At 34.8% G+C, this 14,597-nt stretch overlaps 1 protein-coding gene across 2 annotated transcripts; it reads left to right on the plus strand.

Moving 5' to 3' along the window:
* The first annotated feature begins 10,495 nt into the window (after nucleotides 1–10,495).
* On the plus strand, nucleotides 10,496–14,153 carry LOC127079882 (actin-7). 2 transcript variants are annotated; one of them, NM_001426870.1, is made up of 6 exons: nucleotides 10,496–10,665; nucleotides 11,600–11,671; nucleotides 11,765–12,158; nucleotides 12,239–12,852; nucleotides 12,934–13,022; nucleotides 13,883–14,153. In NM_001426870.1, the coding sequence occupies exons 2-5, from the start codon at nucleotides 11,612–11,614 to the stop codon at nucleotides 12,997–12,999; spliced, it is 1,134 nt and encodes a 377-aa protein (NP_001413799.1). In that variant the 5' UTR covers nucleotides 10,496–10,665; nucleotides 11,600–11,611; the 3' UTR covers nucleotides 13,000–13,022; nucleotides 13,883–14,153. The 2 variants fall into 2 exon arrangements, with proteins under 2 accessions (NP_001413799.1, NP_001413798.1); NM_001426869.1 differs by lacking the exon at nucleotides 13,883–14,153 and having other exon boundaries at nucleotides 12,934–13,441.
* The last annotated feature ends 444 nt before the right edge of the window (nucleotides 14,154–14,597 follow it).

The following is a 14,597-nucleotide window of genomic DNA, read 5'->3' on the forward strand; positions in this document are numbered from 1 at the left end:
ATGACTCAAATGAGCAAAATGAAAATGACATAAATATAAACAATTTAAATGATATGTAAACGACAAATGAATGGTAAATGACTTGAATTTAAATTGCACAAAGTAAATGACTCGAAAATAAAAGCAATATTAATACAAGTTAGTCAAATGTTAGTTGATTAGATGTTAGTGATGTTTTTCTTTTCAATTGATTAAGTCATTCTTTGGAGAACACTCGACCATCTATTCACAAGCATGGATCCTTGAACCAAGACATCTTCCAAAGAAAGGAAAAAGGCCAAGTTTCCATACAATACCAGGAAATATGGGAGACTTACAATCTCACTTACTAGAATGCTATGCTTTTAGGGTCAAAATTTAGCTCTATGTTAAGCAATCGTAATTGGACTTACGTAGAAGTCACAACTATCTGAGACCGGACAATAAAAATTTAGGTGCTAATGCATGTTAGAGATTTGGTATAATGAACCAAACTCGTAAAATATACCACACACTAAAAGAAAACAAATCAAAGGGTGGACCTATCTCATCCATACTTGTATTGGTTCATCTAACACAAGGTTATTGATGAACCAATTAGCCTTGGGATATTGAGATTTTATTGGTCATGGGAGGAATTTTATCAAATTAAAATCATTCATTCATTTTGGGAGATGAAATGTACATTTCATCAATCCCCTAAATCCAATGATTTTAACTTAACAAAAGTCAAATCAACCTTGACCAAGGCCCAAACACATAGTCAAACATCACAAGTCAATAAAAATGGCTCAACATAATTTTTATACAATTAATCAATTAAAAATCAAATTGAAAATGCATTTTAATTAAATTTAGTTTGGTCAAAACCTAAAACCTCTTCAAAACACCAAATAAATGGCCAAGAGATTTATCCTAGGTCAAACAAGGTCAAATGACCTTAGACAAATTATTTCATCATTTTTAAAAAGTTAGAAGTATTTTTAAACAATTTAAAATATGCACAAAAACAATTAATTCATGAAAATATCAAAGTTAATCCAAAAAATAATTTTATTTCAGAAAATGAAAGAGGGATATATTTATTTTTTTTGGATTAAAAATGAAATTAATATGAATTAATCAAAATAATACAATTAACTGAATCAGAAATAGAAATAAAATTCAAAAAAACGAGGGTCATCAGATCTCCCTCATTAATTGAGGTGGCAGATTTGATGGCCAGAAGCGTGTATTCCACCAACACTTGAGTCAAACACGTGGCAGGGTTGGTAATCACATTGGACACTCAAGATTAGAACGTGGATAGAAGATCTGATGGATAGGAGCAAGCCACCACACCACTGGAGCTAGAGCTCCGGTTGTCTTCTCCGGTGGACCTCACCGGACTGGTCCACCACCAACCACCACAAAAATGAAAAACAAGGACATGGATTTAAATAAAAAATGCTCAGGAGCTCAAATATGGCCTTAATTTTCTCCAATTCCAAGTATATAAAAAGATACAGGGATTTGAATTTTGAGGATCATGAACTGAGTTGCTTCGATTTGACCTCAAAGCAATTCAACCTTGTTGCCTACCTTGGTAGGACTTCAGCCAACCAAAAATCACAAAGAATAGTTGTAGCGAGGTTTTTGTTACCTTTAGGTTTATTGACTAAACCAAAAGTCAACATACAATTCGAGTCGCCACCGCACTTTTATTTGTCCAAAGGAAAGGCTAAAAAGCGAACAAAAGCCAAGGTAAGAAGTTTTTCAAATCAAAAACTAATAAAAATGTCAGAGATCTGGGTAAGGGGGTTGGTTATGAAATGGGAAGGTTTTACGCACCCAAAACATCCTTAGTACTCTAAGGGAACCCTTTTTGCAAATATGTATTGTAAGTCGGTATTTGTGAAAAGATTTGTACAAAATATTGGGGGGGGGGGGTGAGAAGAGAATAAATTATATTTACAAATTTGTTGTTTGAATGGATGAACCCATTGCCTACGTATCATCACAAAGGAGGATCAAAACCTCGTAGTTCGGGGTAAAAATTCCAAAGATTGGTGAATTGATTTGATCAAAAGCCTTAAGGTCTTTTGTTATCAAAGGGAGAAAACTCAACCTAAACCAACAATCCACCATGTGAGGAAGGCTTCAACATGCTAGTTAGGGGTTAACTCTATAATAAGCATGGAAGTCTTATAATCCAATCACTAAGGATGAGGTGAGATTTACATTAACCACTATGATAACTCAAACCTATGACTAATGTTTTGAAAAAGATTTTAACAAGTGGCCATTGGAACCATAAAACAACTTGAAATGAGTTATATTTACAAGTTAGATTTATTTACAAAATGAGGTCAAAGTTGGATTAAAGTTTATTCACAATGAGTATTTATGAAAGGAGTTTGAGAAAGTCAAAGGCTTAAGGCCTAGGTTTCTAATTTGAAACAAAGTCAAAGTTTAAGAAAATGATTTTTGGCTTGGTTAGAGTGGGGAGAAGAAGAGAAAGGCTAGTCCTAAAGTGTACAAAGATAAGAGCAGAAAGATAAACCCTTGGAGTTCCTTTTCTTGAAGTCATAAAGATGACTCAAGATGCTCCTTTCCTTTGGACTTAGCACACAAACAAGCAATCACATAATTTGGATTCAAACTCCTAGGATCTCCATTTGGCTTGTCTCTTAGCTTGGCTACTCATGACAATGGTCCTCTTTTCACAATCTCAAGGTGGGATCCGATCATACAAAAGCAAACATCAAAAAGTTTACAACACAATAAGGGGAATGGACAAAGAATAAGTTTGGATGAGAAGTCCTTTGAGATCAACTTTGGATTTTTAGCATTCTAAAGGCATGAGGCCTAGTTGCTCTTCAACAATTTAGCATTCTAAAGGCATGAGGCATAGTTGCTCTTGAACTCCTTTAAGCATAGGTAAGTTCTAATTCTAAGTCCTTTCTCCTTTTGCATTAGGTTCACTCAAAGCAAACACAAAACAAACACAAGATAACAATATATTTATATACAATAATGGGTTCAAATGAGTAAAAGAAAAATGACATAAACATAAAATATGTGCTCAAGTGAGCAAAATGAAAAGCAATATGAATAATGAACAAGAAATAAATGACATTAAATGTAAATGACAAGAAAATTAAATGCTTAAATTAAAGTTAGTAGTTTAATGAAGTTATGTTAGTTTGTCATAAGACAATGTAGCGCTATGTTAAGCAATCGTAAGTGGACTAATGTAGTAGTCACACCTATCTGAGGCCGGTCAATAAAAATATAGGCAAAGAACACAAGTTAGAGATCATGACTAGTAAGCTAAGCTCCACAAACTTGTCATGCCAAAACAAAAAGGGGAAGGGCCTTGTATTGTCTTTAGGTTATTTGCTTGACCATGAAGCAACCTATCTTGGACACAAAACAACTCACTTGATCATGGATCAAGTAGAGTTTGGTTTGGATCAAAGAAGGTTAAACCTCTCATTTGTCAAGACCAACCATAAGAACTTAACTCATTGGCCATTGATGGAAAGAATGGGATGAAGATGAAAGGGAATGGAAAAGAAGACAAGTATCAAGTCCAATTGATCAAATATGGATCAAACCAACATCAATCAACATCAAACAGAAAAGAAATGAAGATTACAAGTCAACAATATTTTTTGGTATTTTTTGAATTAAAATAGAATGCCAAAATAAAAATAAACAAATAAGGTCAAACCTCAAATTCAATTCAAATCAACTTCAACAAGTCCAATTAAATTCTCATAGGTTCAACATGGTCAAACAAGCTTTGACTAATTTTCTCATCAATTTTTGAAATCAGAAAGCAATTAAAAACAATTAAAAATAATTAAAAATAACACAAAATGGATTAAAATCTCAAATAAATCTCAGATCAAATAAGAAATTGATGAGACTATTTTTCATTGATTTTTCATGATCCATAAATGCTATGAAAATATTTTTGGATTTTTTAAAAGTTAGAAAGTATTTTAAAATGAATTAAAACTATTAAAAACCAAATAATTCACAAAAAATATTAAATGAAGTCACAAAAATAATTAAAAATCAAAATATGAAACTAGATTTTTCAAGAATTTTTTTGGAATTGGTCTCATATTTTTATGACTTCAAATAAATTTTTTATGAATTTTGGAAAATAAAAGGAATTAACTGAAAATAAAAGAAAATAGAAATAAACGAAAAAATGCTCAGCCACTAGATGAGATTCATTAATTGACGTGGCAGCCAAGAACGGTCCAGATGTGAGGGCGCAGCGTGCAACCAAGTCAAACGCGTGGCATAATGAATTAAATGAAGTACACATAATGGATGCACACGATTAAAACGTGAGAACCAAATCCAAAGGCTGTGGACGTGTACACGTGGTGATGGTGGTGGAAACCACCATTTTCTCCGGTGGACCAACCAATTCCGGCCACCAGTTGCAGAGATTTCTTTTTAACAAAAATGGAAAATAAGGACATGAAATTTAAGCTCGTGTGATGGAGATCACCACAGTATCCATGGATCTTCCTCACTCTTCCTATATTGAGAGAAATGTGAAATGGAAGATCATGGTGTTCAAACTGAAAGTGCACGAAATGGAAAATTGAAACCACCATTGGCTTGCCTCAAGTGTGAGGACTTCAGAAAACCACACAAACAAGAGAATACTACATTAAATTGCAAGTTCTAGATCCAAAAAGTTTGAAGTTATACCTCTGAATTGAAGCTCTTCAAGCCACGAAACCTTCAAGATCTTGGCTCCTCTTTGCTCTAGGGATGCAGTGGAGATGAAAGGTTAAGGAATTAAGCTTTGAAGATCAACTAATGATGTTGAATTTCAAGTTTGAAAGTGAGAAAAAATTATGAAAAATTCCTTTGGTATGGCTATGGTTTCAGTGCTGCAGCATTTCAGATCTCCAAAAGGTTGATGAATGAATGAGAAGGAATGTTTATTTATAGTTGAAATTGGCTGTGCATCATTCTTCCCTCGTGTGCATGGCATTTGAAATTGGATATGCATGGGCCTGTACAGGCGCATGTGAGGGCCAATGATGGGTGCAAAACCATGCTGAGTTCATTTGGAATGGATTTGGATGTACAATTTGGAGGGAACTGGCTTGCATACACAAATTTCATTAAGAAAGACCAATATGCACATAAATGAAGAGCTCTTCGAAACTCACCAATGGTAAGTACAAAAAAGTAATGTGAGTAATGGTTCGAAAGCCCTTGAAATAAGGAACAAAAGTCATGTTGGGAAAAAATTCATTTGGAATTTGGAAATTAATGAAAACTAACTGTGAAAATTTAGGTACAAAACATGTTTAAGTCACCTTTGAAAATTTTCACCAAAAGCAAGCCTATTCAAACCCCTTTGTTTGCATGATGCAAGATTCAAATGGAAACACCTCCAACATAAAAGTTGTATATCTTTCCAATATGATCAATTTAGACTCAAATTTTGCATCATTTGGATTTTCTATAACAAAGTTATGTGGGCATTTGAAGTTGGGTACTTTTTCAAATTCAATGACTTAGGTCCAATGTGACCTATAGTGTTTTGTATTATCACATGTATTTATTTTATGATTATGAAATTTTGTCCAACATAACATTTGAATTATACATCTCAAGATTTCCAATGCATTTGGTCTCACCTAAAAATCATAAAAATTAGGGAAGTTATGCCCTTGGTAAGTTGACCTAAAATTAGGGTTTCAGTCAAAATGACCTATAATGTTTGGAAATGAATGATGACCTTCCAAGTTTCAAATGGATTTTTGATGAACATAAAAGTTGTTCATATGGATATTAAGAACATTTTTTCTCTTGGGGTTATCTTCATTTGACAAACACATCACAAGTTATATCTCAATGGTGCTCAGTTTAGTCAGATGACTTTGACTGGTCAACTTTTCAAGGCCAAACTTCCAATCTTAATGAACAAATGATTGAGGATCCTCAAATAGGCTCATATATGCATAAAATGATGAATGAAAAAACTTCTCTTGATTAAATTTGATCATAGGTTGAGGTTGCTTCATGGGCAAGACACAGTCAAAGCACAATTGAAATTAGGGTTTCCTTGGGAAACAATCCTCAAGCCCTTTGGGTTATATTGATAAAATTGGAAAATTGAGATACTTGGGAGACATATATGATGATTAGGAGATTTGTGGACTATTTTCATAATTTTTCTCATCTTCATCTAGCCATTGCATTGGGCTTATGAGCCTCTTAGGAGCATTGTAGCACATGATCACTTGAGCTTCAAAAAAAAAAGGAATTAGTGACATATTTTTGTGCTTTTGGTTAGTAATCAAATAAGAGAAGCAATAATATACAGTACAAGCATTCTTGGTGGTCTCAAACCACTCATACAAGTCCCACCTCTAGGGTTAAGGAGCCAAACATGTTATGATCCTTGAGGCAATGCACTTGTGCAATAACATGATGCCATGAGGGATCTTAGGGTCAAAATTAGGGTCTTACAATAGTGAAGAATTGAGGGAGAATAAAAGAGATGAAAATTCTGAAAAATTACCTTCGAGGGAGCTTCAACCTTGCTTGATCTTGATTCCAATTGTGCTTGGCCTTGTTTCAGAAGCTTGTAGGAAGTGATTAGGATCAGAAAATGGCATGGACTCTTGGAGTTTCAATCTCAAAATAGAATGAGATTTGAAGCTCGATTTTTAAATGAAAACCTTCAAGATTATCCTTTAATGGTGAGGGTTTGGATTGCAGGTTCAAAACTTGGGCATGAGGTCCTTGATTCTGAGCAATGAGGGTTGTATTTATAGCCAAAGAGATTCATTTCCACACACTTTCAAAAATTGCCAATTTTAGTAATTCCCCTTGCATGGGCGTGTGATAGGACCATTAATGTATTCAGGTCCAAAAATGAGTGAGAATCATGATGAAATCATTTCATGTGGTCATGCACTTGTGTTTGAAATGTGCAAGTGAAAATCATCCAAATGGTACCTCACATTGCACCCATGCGCAAGTCCTTCATTCTTTGGCCAAATGAGCTGATCTTGGACTTTTTGGAAAGGTGAGATCAAGGGGAGCAATTTCATGTTGAACACTTTTTCATTTGAATCTTGGATCATGATAAATTTTGATGTGGAAGTTTGGGAAATCAAACATATTTGAAAATTTTCTAAGTCCCAAGTCAAATGTTCACTTCTTCCACTTTGAATAACTTTTTCTATGGACTTCAAATGGAAAACATTCCTTCATCAAAGTTGTATCTATTTCAAACCTCTTCAATTTGGTCACAAATTTGACCTCATTTGGATTTGGCATGAAGAAGTTATGCATTTTAGAAGTTGAGGAAAATCACTTGTTCAATGGTATTGGCCCAAAATGACCTATAATGTTTCCTCTTGGAACATGCATTTTCAAGTTGAATTTGAACTTACTCCAAACATAAAAGTTGAAGTAAACATCTTGAATTTGATCATTAAATTTGAATAGATCTCATATCATAAAAAGTGAGAAAGTTATGGTCTTGGGAAGTTGACCTCTAAACTAGGGTTCAGACAAAATGACCTATAATCTTTCGCCATAAATAATGACTTTCCAAGCAAAATTAGATCTTGACTTCAACATGAAAGTTGTTTGGAATGTCATTTTGAGTAACATTTCTCTTGGAATTGTTTTTATATGACAAAAATTGTAGGAGATAGGGTCTAGGGAACCCTAGTTTTGACCAGTTGACTTTCTCTGGTCAACCACCATGAACCATCTTGCTAGCTTGATATTCTCTTGACTTTTGGGACTCATGGAGTATAATATATGTGTAAGGTGATTTAATATGAAGTATACCTTTAAATATTTAATCAAATGTTGAAGAAACTTATTGAGGAAGTCACACAAGATACCCAGATGAATTAGGGTTTCCAAGGCAAACAATCTCCAAACTCTTGATGAATTCTTGATCAAAATGACATGTGAAGATCATGGGGATCCATATATGATACTTAGAGCCAATGTGAACCATTTATTGATTGAACTCCTTGCATTGAGGGTCTCAAACCCTAGATATGAGCTTGATGGAACATATGTGAGCACACACACTACCTACAAAAGAGTTAAACTATATATTGACATATTTTTGGTATTTTGGTTAGTAAATAATGAAAAACAAAGTATGATACAATCAAAAGTGCTTGATGATATCTCCCAATGAAAACCCCATGAATGAGGGGTAAGGAGAATGCCAAGGTGTGATCCCAAAGCCAATGCATATGATGAGATAGCACGAGGGATCTTAGGGTCAAAATTGGGGTCTTACACTGTGTTAGTTGGGGTAAGTAGGATGAGTTTGGTGCCTCAAATCCATCAAATTTATATTTCTTTAGCATGGTCGATTGGTACATTTGCCTTCAAAGAAGACACATACGTGGTATTGAGCCAAAGTTGTAGAAGCCAAAAGGGACCAGCAGTCGAGAGGTTACCTTTAGGTTCAAAGTTTTTAAGGGCATGAGATATGAGATGCAACGCCCCAAACTATTTTCAGGATAATCGGCTGACCCTACAAACCAACACATGTCTTTTCAGTATGCTTTATCCTCACTCACACGCTTTTCAGTAAACTTTCTACAAGGTCACCCATCCAAATACTACTCCAAGTCAATCCTCCTTAACTATGAAGTTCTTATTTGTTAGACTACCGAAAAAAAGATACATCTTGTTGGTATAGGTAATACCAATAAATTCATATAAACCTTATTTCAACCATGCAATCCCATACATGCACAACCTTATGATCTCTCTTATTCTGATGTGAATTCGGTGACCATTCTCCGCCCTCTTAGGCCTTGAGCGTTACATCCACTATCCGTCTTCTTTGGCCTCGGGTGTTACATGCCCACCAGATTCCGCTTGGTTCGTCCCTGAGCCACATCATACTGGGAGAGGTATGTCTTTAATACCATTTGTAACATCCTATACTGCTTTCAGGAATACCGAATGACCCCACAAACCAACACAGGTCTTTTCCCAAAAGGTCACCCATCCAAATACTACTCTAAGTCAAACTCTTTAACTATGGAGTTCTTTTTTGTTAGACTACCTAAAAGAAGATGAATCTTGTTGGTATAAGTAGTACCAATCAATTCGTATAAGCCTTCTTTCAACCATGCGGTCCCATACCTGCACAACCTTAGGATCCCTCTCATTTCGATGTATATTCGGTGACCACTCTCCGCACTCTTCGGCCTTGAGTGTTACATCCACTCTCCGTCCTCTTCGACCTCGAGTGTTACATGAGCTCCAATGATTCAAAGAAGGAGCCTAAGATTAACTGGCCTAAACAAATGTTTTGCACTTCATGTAATTGGTTAGCCAAAGTGACAAACTTCTTGGCTATTTTTAGGGATTTAGAAATGGAAGACTTTCCTCACTTTCTTAATATCCGAAGTGGGGTCAAGAAGTGGACCGAAAAATGCACGAGTTTTGTCAGAATGGAAAAAGGGACCAATACCTGAGATTTCCAGATTAGAGCTTTTTCCTCCTCCATTGGTGGCTCAGGAACATAAACTTGGCTTTCAACAGGAATAAGAATTTTAATGGCTGCAGATGGGTTTGATGAAACCTCTAATCTCTTTTCACTTTCAAACTTTTTTTCTTGTTTTATTAAACACCTGACTTTAAATTCACAACGACACTCAAACACTTTTTTTATTCAGTAATTATGCATAAAATATCTTAGAAATTTTTAGTTTGATCCTGCAAGTAATAATTCAAAATTGAATGATTGTTTAGCAAAAACATCAATAAACATATCTGATAACAAAAATCTGATAGCAGGTGACCCAACAAATCTTAAATAATATTATAATATCATTTTAGAATTGTGGTAAAACTTAACTTAACTTTACAAAACCGATGAATATTACCTCCCTATAACCACAACTTTAAAAATATATAAAAAAATTCAAATAAAAAATGAGATTATATAATAAAAGAACTTGCACCACATGATATACAACAAAAATTAAGTAAAAAATAAAAATATATTAATCAAACACTTGGGCTCGAGTGGTAAACGACGACTAAAAAATGAAGATTCAAAGAATACATAATCAAGCTTGATCAAACTTATAACCTTTCAAACGAAACTCTGAATTACTAAGACCCTTTTTCCTTTAAAATCATAGTGTGAAAATAAAAAATAAAAATATATTTGTAGATAATGAATAAAAAATACAAAGTATTAACTAATTCATTAAAAATATAACAAAATAATAAATTTATAATTTAATAAAGAGTTTTAAATTGATCGATTTAATACAAATAAAAATAGTCGAAAAAGAAAAAAGAAAAACGGAGTGACGGAAGTGTGGCAAGGAAAAGGCTGTCAACCAGGTCACCCAATCTATCTTTTTTTCTCTTTCTCGTGGTCGTAATGATTCCCTCTTTCTCTCTCTACTCTCTAGTATCTTCACTTTCAATTTTGGTCCTAACCCCAATTTCCAAATTCAATTTTCAAATTAACCATTTTATTATCACGAGTCACGCCCACAACCACTCTCTCCTCATATAAATACCCCTCTTCCATTTTCTCTCTATTCTTACCACATTGCATTGCACTTTGTGTAGCCGAGAGAAAGAGAAACTTCAAGAGAATTTCTCTTTCTTTCTTCTTCCATCCATTTTCTCTCTACTTTCACGGTATGAATTTCCTTTTTTCTATATCTGCTTCTTTTTCTCCGATCGTTTAGGTTTTTTCTTAACGCTTTATAGATTTTGCAACTTTTTCATCCTCAGATTTGTCCGAAAAATGCTCGTAAACTTACTTAATCAGAATCTTCTATGTATTTTCCATAATTGATAATTGCGATTGTGATTGCTATTACTTGATCTGTGTAACTGAGATAGAGTAGATCGCGTTTAACTAGTGACTGATCTGTGATCTGGTTGATGCTTATGGATTATCGCTTTATCTGATTCTGATCTTCTACCTACTGGATCTGGAATCAGTTTGAACTGATTCTGATTTTCTGGTGTTACATCCAAAGCAGTTACGGTTATGTTGATTTGTTGACTGGATTTATTATCTGATCTGCTTTTTGATATGTGAATCTTTCCGTTTCTTCTTTTTTGTAACCCTAGTTTATCATTTATAGAACATTGTTTTGTATTTTGAAAGCTGAGATACACTGAGGAATAGCCAATTGAAATTGAAGATTTAGTACTTATCTTAGTGAGAAACTTAAGATAAGGTTGCACATTTTTTCACCACATGTTTATTCTATTGCATTTTGAATATTATCTCAATTCTTCTTAGTTTGACATTAAGAATGCAAAGGACTGGCTACTTTGTTTGTCCACTCTGTACATGCTCTACTGTCTTTCTTTGAAGACACTGAAGTATATAATCTAAGTACTTGATAAAGAAAATTGGACATTACTGTGTTATTTCGTTTTTTTGCTTCAATGTTGTTGATAATTGGGCTTGTGTATACAATGTGAAATTTTTTCTGTTTATATATATATAGTATTATTTGAAGTAAAACTGAAATTTTCAAACTTGTAATTGGCTGAATTCTGTGGGTGGTCCATCTGAATTTGTTAATTTTGATAATCTTATTCATGTATACTGTAGTTTTTGTAAAAGATGGCCGATGCTGAGGATATTCAACCCCTTGTCTGTGACAATGGAACTGGAATGGTGAAGGTTAGTACTTTGTAGTTTTATTTCTGTCATGTTTGTGTGTTTGATTCTTGTTTTTGTTATTGAGCGATTTGTTAATCTATAATCTGTGTGCAGGCTGGATTTGCTGGTGATGATGCTCCTAGGGCTGTGTTTCCAAGTATTGTTGGCCGACCTCGTCATACTGGTGTCATGGTTGGGATGGGTCAAAAGGATGCCTATGTAGGTGATGAAGCCCAATCTAAAAGAGGTATTCTTACTCTTAAGTACCCCATTGAGCACGGTATAGTCAGTAACTGGGATGACATGGAGAAGATCTGGCATCACACATTTTACAATGAATTGCGTGTTGCTCCTGAGGAGCACCCAGTGCTTCTAACTGAGGCTCCACTCAACCCAAAGGCCAACAGAGAAAAGATGACCCAAATCATGTTTGAGACCTTCAATGTACCTGCCATGTATGTGGCCATCCAGGCTGTCCTCTCCCTCTATGCAAGTGGTCGTACAACAGGTTTGTAATTTATCACTGTCCAAACATACCTTTGTCATTCCGTTATTCTTTACCTCGATTATAAATCATTTTTGAAACAGGTATTGTCTTGGATTCTGGTGATGGTGTGAGTCATACCGTGCCAATCTATGAGGGTTATGCACTCCCTCATGCCATCCTTCGTTTGGATCTTGCTGGTCGTGATCTAACTGAATCTTTGATGAAGATCCTCACTGAGAGAGGGTATATGTTCACCACCTCGGCTGAGCGGGAAATTGTCCGTGACATAAAAGAGAAGCTTGCCTATGTTGCTGTGGATTATGAACAAGAGCTTGAAACTGCAAAGAGCAGTTCCTCTATTGAGAAAAACTATGAGCTTCCTGATGGACAAGTTATCACAATCGGAGCTGAGAGGTTCCGTTGCCCAGAAGTCCTTTTCCAGCCATCTATGATTGGAATGGAAGCTGCTGGAATTCATGAGACCACTTACAACTCTATAATGAAGTGTGATGTTGATATCAGAAAGGATCTGTACGGAAACATTGTTCTTAGTGGTGGTTCAACTATGTTTCCCGGTATTGCTGACCGTATGAGCAAGGAGATCACTGCCCTGGCTCCTAGCAGCATGAAGATTAAGGTTGTGGCTCCACCAGAGAGGAAGTACAGTGTCTGGATTGGAGGATCAATCCTTGCATCCCTCAGCACCTTCCAGCAGGTAATTATTTTACCACAAAATAGCATCAAGATATCTAATGCCAATTAGATTGAATTCTAAAACATGTGTTTTCTTTTGCAGATGTGGATATCTAAGGGTGAATATGATGAGTCTGGCCCATCCATTGTCCACAGAAAATGCTTCTAAGCCCAAAACGTTGCGCGATAATGGTAAGTTATTTTTGATGTGGTTGCTTTTTTGGTGTCTCTGTCATGTCATGTGAACTATGTTGCCATGGATAAGAGGTGAGATAGGATCATTTGAGGGTATATTCTGAGTTTGATTTATCAAATGTTCTGTGGCAGTCCTCTGGATGTCGAGGGCACAGACTTAAGAGGCATTTTTTGCCTTGGAATTCTTCTTGTCTTCTTAATTAGGTTGTCTGTAGTAAGGAGTGATTGTGATGATGCTTATTTTATTTCCTTTTGCCCACTTTTTTCAGAGTTTACATTTGAAGGTTTGTCCCTTTTGAAACGTTCATGTTTATGTCTATAGCCCATGTATTGAGATATTTTACAATTTGGTCAATTTGCGCAATTAACTTGTCAATTGAGCTTTTATACGTCATGAATTAATAGCTCGTTAAATTTTATTGCTTATGGGTAAAAAATATTAAGACAAATCTTAAAAGGAATTACAATTAGAAATTTTTTGTTCACAATGAGACTTAAAAATTACACTCGTATTGATATGACGGCAGTAAAATGTTACTTGGACCTACATGGATCTACAATTTACGATGATAGAAAGAAAACGCATATATTTAAATATAACTTCTTCTCATGCAATCTATTAATTTCATTGATTTTTTCGTCGAAAGTATTTTTAGTTGGGTCATTTCTTATGTTCTAATCAACTGATGTTAATTTTACTTCTTTTTTTTTACTAGTAATGGTAACTAGGTTTTATTAATAGAGGTAAGTGATGGTACACCATACAAATAAAATCCTACACATACAAACGAAAAAGACCTAGTGTTTTTAGAATAGTAGAATCTAATAACTGATTGTTATCAATATTAAAACTGTAGAATATTGTCGCTGCATGTGGAACTAATGCACAGGGCCACACAAAAATGGAATGAAGCATAATGCAAGGGATATGCCATTTTATGTGCACCTAATAAAATGTTGTATTGCTGTCAATCTTCGAACCAAGTATGTATCTATCGCTAGTTCTACCTTGCGGAATAAACTGCTATCTATTACTAGCAAATCAGTCTATCTCAGCCTATTTCCAGTATTCACCACTATTACTCGTAAATAAAATGTAGGGGAAATGATGATTTTAGGGTTAAGGGTGTCATCTCTTCTAAGGACGTTGTGTTTTAGCCACATCTACGTATATTTTTACTCGATGATCTGTACAAGCAAAACGAATGTTATAAAGTGTAGCTATCGACACAAATGAAATCCAATGACCTGCTTTTGCAAACATTGAAAGTGAAGGAATGCTGGTTGTTTAACTTGGTGACGCCAAAAGCATTATACTTAAGAATATGGACCATAAACTTCACATTAAGCTGTGTTCCTAAAATTGTGCAAACGAAAAAGGAAGTAATTTTTTATAAAACAAGGAAGAAGACGAGTAATATTTAAAACCGGATAACTGCAATGTTACAAACCGACACAATGTGAAAATAGGAACTATTGGTATCACTTGCAAAATAACTAGTTGTAAAACAAGACCAGTCTTTCAGGATGTAGTCATGGTCACCCCAACTTGTTGAGGTAACGCAACAACAT

This window comes from Lathyrus oleraceus, chromosome 5 (genome assembly GCF_024323335.1).
Source record: "Lathyrus oleraceus cultivar Zhongwan6 chromosome 5, CAAS_Psat_ZW6_1.0, whole genome shotgun sequence".
Classification (NCBI taxonomy): domain Eukaryota; kingdom Viridiplantae; phylum Streptophyta; class Magnoliopsida; order Fabales; family Fabaceae; genus Lathyrus; species Lathyrus oleraceus.

What these genes read in the sequence shown, in the direction of transcription:
- LOC127079882 (NM_001426870.1), top strand. Translation starts at nt 11,612, where the DNA reads ATGGCCGATGCTGAGGATATTCAACCCCTTGTCTGTGACAATGGAACT. An exon ending in ATGGAACTGGAATGGTGAAG is followed by an intron (nt 11,672 to 11,764) that starts GTTAGTACTTTG and finishes ATCTGTGTGCAG; the next exon opens with GCTGGATTTGCTGGTGATGA. An exon ending in TGCAAGTGGTCGTACAACAG is followed by an intron (nt 12,159 to 12,238) that starts GTTTGTAATTTA and finishes TTTTTGAAACAG; the next exon opens with GTATTGTCTTGGATTCTGGT.